This window comes from Papaver somniferum, chromosome 10, assembly GCF_003573695.1.
Source record: "Papaver somniferum cultivar HN1 chromosome 10, ASM357369v1, whole genome shotgun sequence".
In the NCBI taxonomy this organism is placed as follows: domain Eukaryota; kingdom Viridiplantae; phylum Streptophyta; class Magnoliopsida; order Ranunculales; family Papaveraceae; genus Papaver; species Papaver somniferum.
Genome location: NC_039367.1, coordinates 125,983,528 through 126,000,750, shown reverse-complemented (window position 1 = coordinate 126,000,750; position 17,223 = coordinate 125,983,528). Strand labels below are relative to the sequence as shown.

Genomic DNA, 17,223 nt, shown 5'->3' with positions numbered 1-17,223 from the left:
GGAAGCTTCATCACTAGTTACAAGAGATTTGAGCAAATCACTTCTACTTTGGGAGCACATCTTTCTGTAGAAGAAAAACAAACTAAATGGTTGGAAGTTAATTCCGAGAAAAATCATCCCCTTCCGATTTAATCGGATCTTATTAATACTTGTATTGTCTTACTACGGTAATCCTTCTCTTTCTCTTGTCGGATTTCTCGGTATTGTACTTTTACGGTATATTCTTGTTACTTTGTATTCTCTTATTTTCGATCTTAAACTCATTGTAACCTCTGAATTTTCATTAATGAAAAGGTTCCTTGTTTATCAAAAAATAAATAAATAAATAAATAATTAATGTTTATGTTTCATGTAAAAAGAGTTGGAGAAATATTTTCCAAACTCACGATTTTATCCTAGTTGTTTTATTATTTCTTTTTGGGAACATCCGACACGAAAGAACGTTAAAAGTGGCAGTGTTGTTGTTGTTTTTTTTTTTTTTTTCTGAATATCTATGGCGCAAAAAAGATCTGGGACCAGATTCGACCACCTGACCTGTTGGTGAATATGATCGCTTAGGGTTTTTGAATTACGCCGTTTACTAACACCGTTAACACAGAACATCTATATATGGCAAATCACCAAACTGAAAGAAGAAAGAGAGAGAGATACACAGTGACACCCTCACACTCAAAACCGAGAACCAGAAACTCTTGAAATCAACCAACGATTTCACGTCATTTTGTGATCTTGAAAATACTCAAAGTCTTATAAGATCAGATTCGTGTAAGAATATTTACTGCATTTAGTAATTTTATTTCATTTTGTTGTTGTTCTTGATCTAGTGTTAAGATTTTCTTTAAGACAAATTTGATTAATTAAGTAACTGAGAAGTAAAATTGAAAATTTATGATATGTTTTTGCTGGGCTTTTTTTGTGTGGATCTGTTAATGATTGTGTGGTTTGTTTGCATTTTGGTGTGATTTTGTGAGAAGAAAAGAGGGATGTTATTTGCTTCTGTTCAGTTATACTGCGTTCCGATCTCATTTCTTTGGTTTCCTTTTCATTTATCTTATGATTCTTGCTGATTTTTTGGTAATTTAATTGAGTAGGAGGAAAAAGAGAGTGGCTTTTACGTTTCATTCTTTTGGTGGTAAACATGAGTCACCGAAATTGGAATTGGAAAACCCTTTTCTCTGGCATATTCCTGATTTTGATCGTCTGCAGTAGCTGGTAGGCTGAAATTGCTAAATCACGAATATTCGTTGGAGTATAAGTTTTAAGGCATGATGATGTGCAAGAGTTTTCTGAATGTTATTATGCTTGTGATAGAAATTAGTAGTGATTCAGGCCTAAGTTTGACTGTTCTCAACTTTCTTTAAAACTTGTTTATGCAGTCTATCAGGTGGTCTTTATACTCTTTACATGAGTGAACGGGAAGAACCCCTTTTCACTATGTTAAGGAATTGTGATATTTCATGGTTACAAGATTGCTGTAAAGGATTTTAATCCTCTGTTACTAGTGCCACGCATTCTATAAGACTATTAGAGAAGCCAGTTGAGTATATGGATTGAAGTGCCAGCATAAGTTTCAAGTCTTGCTGAGGTTCACTGAATATTTGAATAGGAAGAACCCTTTTTCTCTGGCTATGTTTCAAGTGGAACTTTTGTGGTAGGCTTAAATTGCTAAATTACCGTAGCCACATAACTATTTGCTATACAATTGGTCACTATAAAATTAGTCACTTCATGGTTAAATAATTGCTTTTAAGGATAGAGCTGTCTGTTACTATGCTGTGTGCTCTGACGGAAGTAGGATTGAAAGCCCAGGAGGAATAAAACAGTAGGAATTATAGTTAAATTTTTCTAGAGGGCTATAAAAAAATTCCCTAGAAAATTTGTTTTTAGGGTATGTTTTAGAATTTTAGGGGTGGCTGCCGCTGGAGCAACCCCAAGCCACCCCCCCAGTTGTCACTGGGCCTGTATGTACTAAAAGACTATTAAAGTAGTTAGTTGAGCATGTAGATTGAATTGCGAGCATAGGTTTTGGTCTTATTGAAATTTTAGAATGTTGTGATGCTTTTGGCTTGGTACCTGGTATTGTAGTAACGCATATACCATATCATGCTTCAAAAAAAAAAAAAAAAAACCATATCAATATCATGCAGTATTATTCAATTTATGCAATAAAAGCATTGATAAATGAAATAGAAACTTTTAGTAGTGAGGAAAAAGATATTCATGTAAGATGATTGGAACTCTCTTGTTTTGCAGTGCTATCTAAAACTTACAGATACTTCTATGGACAAGGATCCTTATTGTCTCATAGATTACAGAAACGGCGACATCCATGATTTAGCTAATAAAAAACAGGATCTTGTAGAGATGGAAGTCCATATTAATGGCGACATCGATTGCCATGTAGCAGAAGAAAATGTCGAGTTAAAGGATTATGAAGTAAAAGAGTGCACTACAGAAAATTTGGTGAAGACTCCTGGGGCTAATCATGTTGTAAATTGTGACAAGGAGCAAGATGTGTTGTCCAGTAAAATTAAGAACTTAACTGGTTTATCTGGGGAGAAAACAAAAGAACCCGAAGAGCAGAAGATTGGCAATCACAAGAAGCTCAGTACAAGTGAGAAACCGGCAGCAAGATCTGCTGCAACACGAAATGTGAAAAACCATACTGTTCCGCAGCCATTTGCACTGGCAACTGAAAAGCGTGCTTCGTCGGGAGCTCGTCCTGTTGGGTCTGAAACTTCTGCCGTTGTATCAAAGAAATCTTTTAATGTGTCTGATTTGCAAAATCTCAATGCTGTGAAGAAACCTCAGGTTAGCACCGGGTTTAATAGTTTTTCTTCACTAGATTATGCATGTCAAGCTCAAATTATACAACCCTGTTACTTGCTTCTCAGTATGTGAATTTCACTCAATATGTGCTCCATCATTAGTAAGTTTTTGAATGAAACATGTGGTTACTACTAACGCGTTGGGCATAGGACATCGTGCACCACAAGTATGTGGCAATTCTTTTGACTCGATTTGATGTCTCTCTTACTTTATGTTCTTGCTTACTAAATTTTTCGTCAACTTGTAGGGAAGACGTGATTGTTGAAATGCTTTGAGAATTTCAACAATACAAGTACATTTTAGCACTGAGTTTCTCAGTACTTAATGCTTGTTATTCTAGTGATAGTAACGGCGTATATCTTGGATTGATGTTTTTTGTTTTTTTATTTACTGATATTTTTACAACATTTTAAATGCGGTGCGGCAGCTAAAATCACCTGTGATATCTAAGAAAAAGCCATTGCAGCCTGAAAACAGTAAACATGGCGATGAAGATGATGCTTGTTCTGTTGCATCCTCGTATCCTTTTTGAATTTATGGATTCTATATTTTACAATTCTATTTTGGCTTTCTATGATGTGATTTGATTTTTCCTTGGAGATTATCCTTAGCCACTCGTAGAAATGCAGCATCAGTGCAGACAGTAAAGTCGAGGGTGATTAGTGCATCAGTTCCTGTATTTAGATGCACGGATCGTGCTGAAAAAAGAAAGGAGGTAGCTGTATGCCCTTATGTACTTTGAATTGAAGTTCTTTAAGTTCACAAATACATATATTAAGTAGTTACATTTTCTCCGCTTTAGTTATATTAAGTAGTTATGTTTTCTTCTCTTCAGTTTTATTCGAAGTTGGAGGAAAAACACCAAGCTTTAGAGGCAGAGCGGAACCAATGTGAAGCTAGGACCAAGGTAATTACTCTTCAGTTCCCAAGAGTCTTTCCTCACTTGGGGTCAAGTGCCATCATACTCTCTAAAGATAGAAGCTTAGAATGTCTAGAATTGCATCAAATCCATCAAATAAATACCTATCTGTTTTGAATCTAGTGAAACTACTTTCACCTGTCTATAACTGAGTTTTTTTTTACTTTACCACTACTTTTTACCCTACATATTACTATAGTAGATTGAGATTACTATTCTATTTGAATTAATTATTAATCTCCTGGCTTGTTTCATTTTACAGGAAGAGCGAGAGGCTGCTCTCAAGCAGCTTAGAAAGGGCTTGACGTTTAAAGCTAGTCCTATGCCCAGCTTTTATCATGAGGGACCACCTCCTAAAGTCGAATTAAAAAAGGTATTCGTTGTGCTTCCTCCCTGTTCTTTATTAACTCCAGCAACAATGGCATTCAAGATTTCTTCTCCAGGATACCAATTTGATTGGTTAATACGTACTCTGTAGTCTGAGAGTTAATCTACATATTACATATCCAACTTCAGGAAGACGTCCCTAGTTATAATAGTTCTGTTTTATACTCCCAATTCTATTTCTTGAAAATTAAGCGTGTAGTGTTGCTCAGGCATTAGTTATACCTCCAAACCTAGATATAACGTTTGACATGTTTGTCTCCTCTACAATTTTCCACACATTGATGCTATGAAGCAGGGATTTATGTTTTCTGTTGATTTGGCTCCAGATGCCACCAACTCGTGCAAAATCTCCAAAACTAGGTCGAAGGAAAAGTTGCAGTGATGCAGTCAAGTCATCACATGGAGCTAACGGAATATTATCTCATGATCGAGCGAATAGGCAAAGTCTGGATACTTGCCAAGAAGATACAATCACTAGTCCTAACAGCAGTAGTAAGTTTCAGATCAATGGACATGATGTTAGTGGGAGTCGCGGACTGAAAGGAGAACAAAAACCAGTTAGAGGGACCCGGAAATCAGCTCCTCCAAAGATGACTGGGCAAAGTAATGTGGACATCACAGTTCAGTCTTGACTCCTTAGTCCTTCAGTAAGTTATATCTAATTTAGAAGAAAAGGAAAAAGCAAATGTTTGTTTTCTTTCTTGAATTTCCATGGCTTGCTTTCTTTTCCTTTTTTCTCTTTTAACTTTTGTTGTTGTTGTTAGTGGTATTCTGGTTCTTGATGAGAAATGTCTTGTTTTTCTTACATGTGCAAGAACTTCTTATGTTGTTTGTGGGACATTTGAACTTTGAAGTGTAAATTTTCTGTAAGTTATGTGAAACATATGATTTAATACCACATTATATCGATATTTATACATCGTCTGCATGTGGGCGACAAGTGCTGCTTTTTACAGATGTGTGATTTTGAACCGCAAATAAGGACTACAGATAATTTTACTTCTTCCGCCAAACACGAACTTGCAAAAGTTTTCATGTGAAGTATAGGATATCCTCCTTCAGGTAAAAAAGTAACATAGAAAAAAATCTTCTGCTTGACCATCAAGGTGATCCATATGGGGAGTATCATTGATGATGGTGGCTATTCGTGTTGTTCTTCTGTCTGTGGCGAGTGACAATAGCGAGGGCTGTTCATTTTTTCTTCTGTCTATGGCGAGTAATAATTGCTTTATGCATTTCCTCTTGTGACACCGATTTAACGCCTTTATGAAACCAAAGAATTAGGCCTCTTTTCCATTCCTCTTTATTAGTGAGTGTATCAATTGAAGCTATGCATGCTTTTAAGAAGAGAATGCCAACCTGCTTTTACCTTCAAATTCAAGCTTCGAATATGTATACATCACAATTCACAACTGGTTTGTCTATGGATGCTCTCATTCCACACCCATACGCATCTTCTTCCTGAGCTTTTTTCTTAAAGGGGGCAACCAAAAGAGATGATATTCTTTTCTATGAAAATCATATCACCAGAGTCAAGATCCTTAACCAAGTTTAACACTCAACCCTATTCCATATTTAACAAATGAAATAACCTTGAATTAAGGCTACTAAACTACCATTTGTCAATATGTTTTGACCTCAAAATAGCATCAATGCTTTTCTTTAGTCATTTGAAAATTGAAACCGATCAATTTATAAGTTACTAGTTGATGGCCAAAACGAAAAGTCATGATCTTGAAACATTAAAACTGTTCAATTATTATTCCACCAAACTATTTGTCTCATTTTTTCCTCAAAAACTAACTACGCAATTCATTCTCTCTAATTAACACTTTACTGGGAAAAGCGATGTAATTGGTTTGTATAGAAAGTGGACTTGGTCTCATGCGACTACGAATCTCACATCTCTCTACTCATACTTCTTCTTCTTCTCTGCTAGTTTACGTATATAAATATAAGTAAGGACCGTTGGTTAAATAATGCATGGCATCACAATCATCAAAAAAACACATTCGCTCGCACAATCATCCATCCCTCAAGCTAGATGTAATCATTCTAATTTGATCTCATGATATGGTTGAGGGGAATGTTGTCTGGTTCGAGACCATTCAAATGAAGGAACTGTGTACATGTATAACAATCAAATGAATGATTTCGGACCAGGCTTCATTCCTCCCAACCCAATGAGTTCCGTCCGTAATAATGAATATGGTTCTGCAGTGAAGCGGTCTGATCACCTCAATGGGTATTCCATACTGTAAGTAGTTTTGAATTTATTCATTTCTTTAGAAAAATCAAACATTTATTATATACTTTCCTAAAAGTGGCATATATACAAACATGATGATTATCTTGCTTCCAATCTATGAGGTGATGTAGCAGGATAAGTTGTTGATCCGCAAGTATTCACCATTAATGGATGTTTGTGTAAAGAATTCCAAGGGGTAGTACTACTGCATTAGCAGCTGATATCACATTTTTCCTTGTTTTTTTTTTTAATTTGTTTTGCCAATTGTGGGACATACAAAGATGAGTTAACATTAAGTGTGAACACAAGACTTTAGCTAAACGAAGTTTTTTTTTTGAAAGTAAGTTAAACAAAGTTAATGTGATATATTTTGTTGTTTTTGTACGGGTCAGTGACTAAATGCAACTCATATTTGGGTTAAATGTAATTATGGCTAAATGCAACCCACATACAAAATGTAATTTGTTAAATATAACCTAAATCACATTTAACAATTTTGATATATATAATCCTATTGTTGACCGATTTGAATCAACCTAAGTTTCTTAATATTTTTTCTTCTTTATTAGAGATAGAACGAGAGAGACGACTGAGGAAGTTACCATCATTATTGATATTTTTTTACTAGCTTCTTTTTCATGGAGAAATTCAATCGAAGAATTAGCTGAGAACCCCAAAAAAACATCTTCTCCTAAACCTTTTTCATGCTCTCAAAAAATAAGAAAAAAAAACTGAAAAAGTAAAACCCCCAAATCCTTCTTCTTCGTCACCGTGATTAATTAACAGGTTATGATCCTTCCTCATTCGCGAAGCAAATCGATTGAAAGCATCAATCAAAATGCCTCGCAAACGATTATAAACTATTGTAGCTTATGGTCGCTCGTAAACGATTGACTTAAGCATTGTCATCATCTACCAGTTAGTGTGAAGGAAATTATCTAAAAACATAGGTTCGACCAGACTTGGATGACTGCTTTCATCCGGAGTCGACCACACTTGGATGACTGCTTTCATCCGGAATCGTGACTGCAACATCAACAATAGGCGGTAAGAAAATTTTAAATTCGACCATAAATTATAGACTATATCGAAGCTTATGGTCGCTGCTAAACGATATACTTAAACATTGCCATCATCTACCAGTTAGTGTGAAAGAAATTATCTAAAAACATAGGGTCGACCAGACTTGGATGACTGCTTTCATTCGAAGTCGACCAGACTTGGATGACTGCTTTCATCCGCAGTCGACCAGACTTGGATGACTGCAACATCAACAATAGGCGGTAAGAAAATTTTAAATTCGACCATATATTATAGACTATCGCAGCTTATGGTCGCTCGTAAACGATTGACTTAGGCATTGCCCTCATCTACCAGTTAGTGTGAAAGAAATTATCTAAAAACATAGGGTCGACCAGACTTGGATGACTGCTTTCATCCGCAGTCGACCAGACTTGGATGACTGCAACATCAACAATAAGCGGTAAGGGATAAAAGGGCTAGTCATTTATAACTGACCATTGGGACAACGATTAATTTCATTCTGGCCGTCTCTAGGCTCTTCAAGTCAACCAGAACAAAACGACTCTGTGTGTCGGTTCAACAAAGATTTTCTTCCGAATCATCTAGGGTTTGGCCTAGATTTTTAAACTTGGATCACTCATTGAATAAGTTATGACTAGGGTTTACAGTTCATTAGTGAAGAAGAAAAAAAGGAAAAAAAAGACCTAAATATAAACTTGCCGTAATGGAGAAGGCATGATTGGGTTGTTGTTTTGGATTATGAGTTGGATTTGACTTGATTTTTTTAGCCTGATATTTTTAGGGGCGACCCCGAAGAATTAGGGGCGACTTTTTTATTCCCAACCCATAGCCCAAGTTAAGGGATGTCCAAAAGATAGAAGAATACGTTAATGCTCTTCCGTAATCGGAAGTTATTTTGTGTCTGATTGATAATATTAAATCAGTAGTTAAGTAACACAAAGATACTACCAATTGATACAAATTTGTGTTAAATGCGTATTTGGGGCTACTATTAATCGGAAGTTAACGATAAATTCATTTACTACCGATTATAGGCTCAATTAAAAGTTAAAAAAAAAAGGATTTTTGGCTCATTTTGGGGCTACTCTGTATTCGATAGTTATATAAACTATTTTGACTACCAAATATGGTTGAATATTTGCAAAGAGAGACACTGTACAATCGGAAGTCAGGATTTTACCTCATCTACTACCGATTATAGGCTCAACCAAAATTCAAAAAATAGATGATTTTGGCAAAATCACATTTTGGGCAATTCTATATTCGGTAGTTATGTGAACTACCTTGACTACCGATTATGGTAGGATATTTGCAAAGAGAGTCACTGTATAATCGGAAGTCAGGATAACTTCATTTACTACCGATTATAGGTTCAACCAAAATTCAAAAAATTGAGGATTTTTGCATAATCACATTTTTGGGCAACTCTATATTCGGTAGTTATGTGAACTATCTTGACTACCGATTATGGTAGGATTTCGGGAAAGACATCTACTGTATAATCGGAAGTCAGGATAACTTCATTTACTACCGATTATAGGCTCAACCAAAATTCAAAAAGTTGAGGATTTTTGCAAAATCACATTTTGGGACTACTCTATATTCGGTAGTTATATGAACTACCTTGACTGCCGATTATAGTAGGATATTTGCAAACAGAACCACTGTATAATCGGAAGTCAGGATACCTTCATTTACTGCCGATTATAGGCTCAACCAAAATTCAAAAAATTGAGAATTTTTGCAAAATCTTATTTTGGGGCTACTCTATATTCGGGAGTTAAATAAACTAAATTCACTACAGATTATGGTAGCATTTTAGCCAAATGTCTACTTTAATCGGGAGTCAAGATACATTTTTTTACTAACGATTATAGGATAATCAAAATTCAAAAGATAGAGGATTTTATTTTGGGGATACTTTATATTCGGAAGTTATATAAACTAAATTGACTCCCGATTGTAGATTAACTTCCCGATTGTAAAGGGTAGTTTGGCCATTAAAAAAACGGGAGACAAGGGACGGCTACATTTTACGTTTGGGTGACCATTTTTGTCTTTTTGTGTCGCCCCTAATTCTTTCGGGGTAGCCCCTAAAAATGCTAGGTTTTTTAGGTTGCATTTAGTCACCTTTAAAAGTAAAATATATCAGAATTTCAAAAAGGGTATCTAGGTTGCATTTAACCCAAACGTGGGTTGCATTTAGTCACTGCCTTGAATGATTGTTGGCACTTGTTGATTTGTTTTCGGTATAACAAAACAAAAATGCTTAGTCAACCAAGATTTACACTTCACCACTAATCCACCAGAATCACCGAGGGGCATGCTTTTTGCTAATAGATCAGTGTGACTCACTCTCATATCCCAATTGCAAGACTCAAGTCGTTCCTAGCTGCGCGAGATCATCTTTGTGTAGTTTCACTCTGTCGGTAAAGAATCACTGTATCTTTGCTTGTACAGATAGTTTGCAAGGAATACTCGTTCAGAATACATACAAGGATAGAAGTAACGCAATGAGCTTTCCCTTTAGAGAGAGAGAGGTAGATGTAGTTTGATATCAAATTTAAAGCCTTTTAACATGTGGGTTAGTGGGTCATCTGCATTTACTTACATACCACAATAGGCACATACTAGTAAACAGATATTCTAAGCAACAAAATTTCAAAAGGTGAGATTGTTTGCGTAAGAATCCTATTATTGGGCTTTGAAAGTCAATGGTCTTTTGGGGTTTTTTAGGGTCATGAAATAGTAAATAAGATTATCCCTTATCACATCATATTCCTAATGTTTATTATACCCTTACCTAAATTTCATTTATTCGTAAAAAATAAATAAATCTATAATCTATAATCTTCTCCTTCTCATTTACAATCATGATGAAGATGATTATCATGATTTCATCATGAAGATCATAAAAAAATAAAAAACTAAATCTATTATCTTCTCCCCATCCTTCTCTTCTCATTCATAAATTGTGAAAAGATGATGAGCATAATTTCATCATGATGAGGATGATGATCATCAAGAAAACCCAAAACTATTTTCTTCTCCTTCTCCTTCTCATTCAAAGATCATGATAAAGATGATGATCATCATAGAAAGAAAAAACTAAGAGAACCCACTATTTATTTTTGTTTTAAATGGTTACAAAAATCCAATTCGATGAATATCGGGTAAAAAAAAAACAGTATCTGAAAGTATTTACGGCTGGGAGTTCTTAGATTCCCAACCGTGAATCAAGATTACGGCTGGGATAGTTTGTCGGCCCAACCGAGAGTCCATGTTTCGGCTTGGTTTTTCCAACCGAAAGTTTTTTCGATTTTTTTTTTGGTTTTCAGAACCAGTTACGGCTAGGTTTTCCCAGCCATAATTGCACTTCGGCTTGGTTTTCGGCTGGGATATTTTGTCGACCCAACCGTAGAACGAAAAAACGGTTGGGAAATAATGGTGTTCCAAGCCGTATTTTTTATTTAAGGCGGGGAAATAAAGAACTCCTAACCGATTGTGAATAGTAATTTACGGCTCGAAATTGAAGAATTCCCAGCCGTAGATTACTTTCGCGGCTGGGTCGACAAGAACTCCCAGCCGAAACAGTTACGACTAGGATTCTTTGTAAGTATCAGAAACAGTTACGGCTAGGTTTTCCAAACCGAAAATTCAAGTTACGACTAGGATTTTTTCTACAATTTTTTGTAAGTATCAGAAACAGTTACGGCTAGGTTTTCCAAGCCGAAAATTCAAGTTACGGCTGGGGAACCTAGCCGAGAGTAAGCATTTTCGGTGAGGAAAACCTAACCGAAATTAGACCTCTGTTTATATTTTTTTTATGTGATTATCAGAATAGCTTACGACTAGGAAAATCTAGCCGTAAACACTCTTTTACGGTTGGGAGTTCTAACTTTCCCAACGGTACAGGTAGGTTCAGGGTTCACGGTTGGGAAAGTGTGAACTCCCAACCGTTATACAGTTTCAGAAACTTTTTTTCTCAAATTAATCGAATCGAATTTTTAAGTCAACCAAAAGTAAAAAATAAATGGTGGATTTTCTTAGTTTTGTTTTTTTCTATCATCTCTATATGCAATGGAGAAGATGAAGAAGAAGAGAGAAAGAAAAATAATAGATTTTGTTATTTTTATGATCATCATCTTCATCACGATTCAATGGAGAATCACGATGTGATGGAGGAGAAATAAAAGAGAGAAAAAAGAATTATAATTTAAGTTTTCTAATAATCACAATTTCATCATGATTAAATTATGATCATCATTTTCATCATGATGAAATAAAGGAGAAGTGAAGAAGAAGAGAAGATTAACTTTTTTTTAATGGTTAGAATATATTTATAGGAAAGGGTATGTTTGGCCTTTACTATTGATTTGGTTTCCCCCTATCCATTTTAGGATGCTAGTACCCAAAAAATCCCCAAAAGACCTTTGACTTTAAAGCCCAATAATATGATTCTTCTGTAAAGTAAACCAAAATGATAAGCATGTTAGAGGTCATTTTGACTTTTTAGTATACTTGGATCTATAAAAACATATAGGGGTTTTGTTATCTTGTGCATCCATGCACAAGATAACACCCAATTATTGCATCGGGAAAGTGCAAAACCAATTAAAAAAATAAGAGAGATAGTGTTTTCTTGCATTGGAGATTGTAAAATTTCACTCCTAATAAATGCATGTTTGGTAAATCTATGTTAATTTGCATTTCCAATGCAAGAAAACACTATCTCTTTTTTTTTAATTGGTTTTGCACTTTCCCGATGCAATGATTGGGTGTTATCTTGTGCATGGATGCACAAGATAACAAAACCCAACATATAGTGGCTTTCATTACGTTGCTACAGATTCAAATTTTTCGAGTGAAATCAATGAAGACAATTATAGTATATATACATATGTTTTCGGAGTTGGGTGTGCATTTTAGTTTGTTGTCTATATATCCGTGGCAATTTATGAAACTTTTGTTTGATAAATGGGATTAAGTGGGAGGATTTCAAAATGTTATATACAAGAAATAAAACTTAATTAGTGAAAGGTGTTGGAATGAAGGGGTTAGATTTGGAAGACTAAATACAAGAAAATCAAAAACACCCTCTATCGTTGATCTTAAATACAATATTCCTAGAAAAGTGGGTAAACGTTGTAGGGTCTTGGAACCATATATGTGCGGCATATATAGATGTAATCAGGGTTTACCTCATAACTTATATATAGAGTCTTAAACTTATCTATTTTTTTTTTGAAAGGCAAAAGAGAAAAGCAACAACTAAGAAAGAAGAGAAGCCTCAAACTCAATGAGCTGAGTAATACAAGAAGGAGAAGAATTTAACCAAATTCCAAAGGATTGGTTAGTTACAGCATGTGCCGCAAGTTCATGAGCCACTTTGTTGGCTGTGTTTCTGACAAATCTGAATTCCACATAGTTGAAGTTGTGAAGACTATCTCTGATTCTGCTAATATAGCTATGAATGCGCCAAGGATACTTGATAATGCATGTATCTGAGAGATTTTATGGTGGTAAGAGAGTCTCCTTCAATGATGATATCCTTCAGGCCTTTACGGATAGCTAGATCAACTTCTAAGTGAGCGCCATGAGCTTCAGCCTCAACCGCAGAGACGAAATTAAGCACCTTGTTCTGCCCTCCATTGAAATTAGCAGCACTATCTCTCGCCACTGCACTACAAGCATATCCCTTAGATCCAGTTGCGCCATCAAAAATTATCTTGACCTTGTTGTTAGGAGGAGGATCCCATAAATATTTATCAGCCTGCAAGATATTTGTTTCAGTGGGTATGGCTTCATGCAAATCAGTGCTGAAAAGACGAGGGTACCCAAATACACCACAATCCTTAATTTGTCCACCTATAAGTCCTCTTACCGAAAGTGATTGTCTATGGACAAGGTCAAGAAAATACTACAAATCGGTATTCACACTTTGTGTGATTGTCTATGGATATGAGATCGCGACAATACAACAATCAAAGTGTGATTACTTGATAATAGGTTCAAACTTAACCAAACTCTATAGGATCACTATCAAGTAATACGAAGTTAACGTTTGTGTAATTTACTTTAAATTATAATAACAACAATTATAATTGCGGAAAATAAAAGTAAATGACACAACAAGATTTTGTTAACGAGGAAACCGCAAAATGCAGAAAAACCCCGGGACCCAGTCCAGAATTGAATACTCTCAGAATTAAGCCGCTATACAAAATCTAACAAACTTCGTATAGTTGAGACCAAGCAATTAAACCTATATTTCACCTAGTTTCTTCAGTAACCCTGCGCTTCCGACATTCAATAAGTGCATGCACTGGAACAATTCCTTTGGATCGTATTCCAAACAGTAAAGGAACAACAAATCTATTTGGTAACAACTCTCTTGATTCTTACAGATGAAGATATCTCAAGTCATAAGCAAAGGCTCTTCTGTTTAACCAATAAACTCCTTTGCCTGGTCAGATCAATCTATCCAACAACTACCGAAGTAGTAGAGTTTAGATTCACAATCAATCAATATAGAATCAAACAAGAAATTATAAGGTGATTCCGATCTTACACAATTAAACAATCGAATAAATATGTTTCTAGTTGGATCCCAGCCGATCAAGGTTTGTGCATACCCAAAGATATAAAATCCAAATCAGAAATCTTATTTGTCTTCAAATCTTCTTTAATTTTCAATAAACACCTGCACAACACCACTTGAATCTCTTGTGATCAATCACACACAGAACAAAGTCTGTTAAAAATGATTTATCACAAGATGTAAAGGTCCCATCGACACTTCGATCTAGTTTGAGTGAATCTTATATCAGAAGAGAAGATTCTCAAGAATAAACAAACTAGGTGCAATCAAATTTCAACAACCGTTAGTCAATCAAATCAATCGAAAACTAAAATAAACTGTAATTATCCAGTTTCCCACCAATGACACTCGTAGACGCTTCTTGATCCCACAGAAGTCTTTAAACGAGCGGTCGTAAGACATTTCGCCTAATTAGGGTACTGTCCTCTCCGGATAGACGTCTCCACCAGAAACAACAAAAAGATGAAGTTTGCCTGGCTCTTAGGATAGTTTGCTCGAAATGAAAACTTGGGTATTTATATATCAAGGATGTTTGGACACCAAGGAATTTTCAAAACCGAATATTCTCAAGATATGCAATAAATGCCCAAATCGGTTTTCATAATTCCTGGAAATTATTTGTCCAATATTTACCGAAATCTCACCAGAAAATATCCAATTAGTAAATGCACATTACCAATTTTTATTTTCCAGAGATATGCATTTAATTGTTGGTAATTAAAAGCATATAAAACTAATAACCTTAATTAAAAGATTCTTAATTTATTTCGGTCCGGGATCTCCTTGAGTTATTAAGGAATATCTTTGAACAATAAAAGATAAGAGTTATTGAACATGTTCAAAGTATGTCGACATCTTTTTATTTGTAAATCCTCTTTCATATTTACAATCTTGGAATCGATTATACCACACATCCAAACAAGTTTAGAATTGGTTCATCTGTATTCCAAGACAACTATGTGATTGATCAAATATGAATATACTAATCATGGGTTTACGGTTCTACCAAACACAAGGATCGGTTCTACCTTAATATGGTTACTGGGACTGGTTACATCAGTTACCAGGATCGGTTACATCAATTACCAGGACCGGTTACCATATTCTCATGGTATTACTTGTGATCGGTTACACAAGTCACTAGGATCGGTTACACCAATTACTCTGATCGGTTACACAAGTAGCAGAGTTTAGATGCGTAATCAATCAATATAGAATCAAACAGGAAACTATAAGGTGATGCCGATCTTACACAACTAATCAATCGAATAAATCCGATTCTAGTTGGATCCCAGCCGATCAAGGTTTGTGCACACCTAAAGATATAGAAACCAAATCAAAAATCTTCTTTGTCTTCAAATCTTCTTTAATCTTCAATAAACACCTGCACAACACCACTTGAATCTCTTGTGATCAATCACACATAGAACGGAGTCTGTTAACAATGGATTATCACAAGATGTCTTTAGATCTACAAACAGTTCTAAAGATCCCGTCGACACTTCGATCTAGTTTGAGTGAATTTTATATCAGAAGAGAAGATTCTCAAGAATAAACAAACTAGGTGCAATCAAAGTCCAACAACCGTTAGTAAATCAGATCAATCGAAAACTAAAATAAACTGCAATTATCCAGTTTCCCACCAACGGTACTCGTAGACGCTTCTTGATCCCACAGAGGTCTTTAAATGAGCTGTGGTAAGAGATTTCGCCTAATTAGGGTACTTTCCTCTCCGGATAGACGACTCACCATAAACAACAAAAAGATGAAGTTTGCCTGGCTCTTAGGATAGTTTGCTCGAAATGCAAACTTGGGTATTTATAGACCAAGGATGTTTGGACACCAAGGAATTTCCAAAACCTAATATTCTCAAGATATGCAATAAATTCCCAAATCGGTTTTCATAATTCCTGGAAATGCTTTGTCCAATATTTACCGAAATCTCACTAGAAAATCTCCAATTAGTAAATGCACATTACCAATTTTTATTTGGGATATTTAAGTTTGGTACCCAGTAAATGTCCAACACCTACCTTTGATACCCAACATTTGAAATATTAAGGGTTGGTACCTTGACCAGTCAGAGACTGTCAAGTCAAACCGTTGACTTAACCTTCTGTTACTTAAATAATTATTATTATTAATAAATATTTACTACTTAACAGTGTGTTAACACGTGATGTTAAGAAAAACATGTGATCTTTCCAATTTAATTCTACAGTGACAGATAGATACATCGAACGGTTACAATTTGATCTTGAATCGGTGTGTTCTGCTCATTCAAGACTTTTGTCGAATACTTGATGTGCTTCTGCTGGTGATTAAAAGGTGAGTTTCTGGATGTATTTATAACCCCTTTTATATCTTATTTCACCTGCAAATTTTATTTTTAACAAGAACCCAAGTTTCATAATTATATAATGACTCGAAAACACTCAATAATCATAGACATTCATCCATAAAAACTAACGGAAACACCTAATTCAACTATTCATCATCTTTTGTTGGATATTTTGAATAGAAATATGAGTTAGTTAGTGTGAATGGGTGTGTCCACTCACTTAAGCCTTTTCAATATGTTGTGTCTTATTCCAAGGGATGTGACTCTCCACTAAGGGTTGTGACTCTTCATGAAAGGATTTCTCCAAGAGTCACTTCTAAACCTACATAAACCCCACACATTCTCCATTGTAAAAGTGTGTGCCTTAGAGTTAAAATCTAGTACTAGAAAATTGTGGTTTGCATAATATCTCCAAGAGTCAAAGAAGAGTTTGTGCTACATTTATTCGCGTTCGTTATTCGGTGTTATCGAAGTGCTGCGAAAAACATCGAGGTATTGTTGAATGTTGGAGACATATGCCGCTAAACCTGTAACAGCATCATATACAGGGCATCAAATGTCTTAAGCAAAGAGATTACTCGCCTCAATACACCCAAGTAAGTTTGTTTAAGTTTTGTGATTGATCATCTCTTTTCTATCATTATTTTCTTGTTTTGTTGTTGGTATTACGAGATGTAATACATATGTGAAAACCGTGTTACAAAGAGTTGTAACGGATCGGTGGATAATACATGAGTTGTATTATTGGAGAATCGGTAACAAAGACACTTACCCAACATCTTCTTATTGGCAGTCATTCAATCAAAATCATCTTCTCACATTGTCCCTATATTTACAGTTACTGATTTTAATAA

General features: G+C 35.3%; 1 protein-coding gene across 3 annotated transcripts; it reads left to right on the top strand.

Moving 5' to 3' along the window:
* The first annotated feature begins 637 nt into the window (after window positions 1-637).
* On the top strand, window positions 638-5,054 carry LOC113318264 (protein WVD2-like 3). 3 transcript variants are annotated; one of them, XM_026566411.1, is made up of 8 exons: window positions 638-765; window positions 1,092-1,212; window positions 2,254-2,811; window positions 3,254-3,348; window positions 3,451-3,544; window positions 3,665-3,736; window positions 4,011-4,121; window positions 4,462-5,054. In XM_026566411.1, exons 3-8 carry the CDS (start codon window positions 2,281-2,283, stop codon window positions 4,765-4,767), a joined length of 1,209 nt encoding a protein of 402 aa, XP_026422196.1. In that variant the 5' UTR covers window positions 638-765; window positions 1,092-1,212; window positions 2,254-2,280; the 3' UTR covers window positions 4,768-5,054. The 3 variants fall into 3 exon arrangements, with proteins under 3 accessions (XP_026422196.1, XP_026422197.1, XP_026422195.1); XM_026566412.1 differs by lacking the exon at window positions 1,092-1,212 and having other exon boundaries at window positions 3,257-3,348; XM_026566410.1 differs by lacking the exon at window positions 1,092-1,212.
* The last annotated feature ends 12,169 nt before the right edge of the window (window positions 5,055-17,223 follow it).

Excerpts from the sequence above, each read along its gene's own strand:
- LOC113318264 (XM_026566410.1), top strand. The coding sequence starts at position 2,281 with ATGGACAAGGATCCTTATTGTCTCATAGATTACAGAAACGGCGACATC. Across the intron at positions 2,812-3,253 it reads ATGCTGTGAAGAAACCTCAG|CAGCTAAAATCACCTGTGAT; the intron begins GTTAGCACCGGG and ends AATGCGGTGCGG. Across the intron at positions 4,122-4,461 it reads CTAAAGTCGAATTAAAAAAG|ATGCCACCAACTCGTGCAAA; the intron begins GTATTCGTTGTG and ends ATTTGGCTCCAG.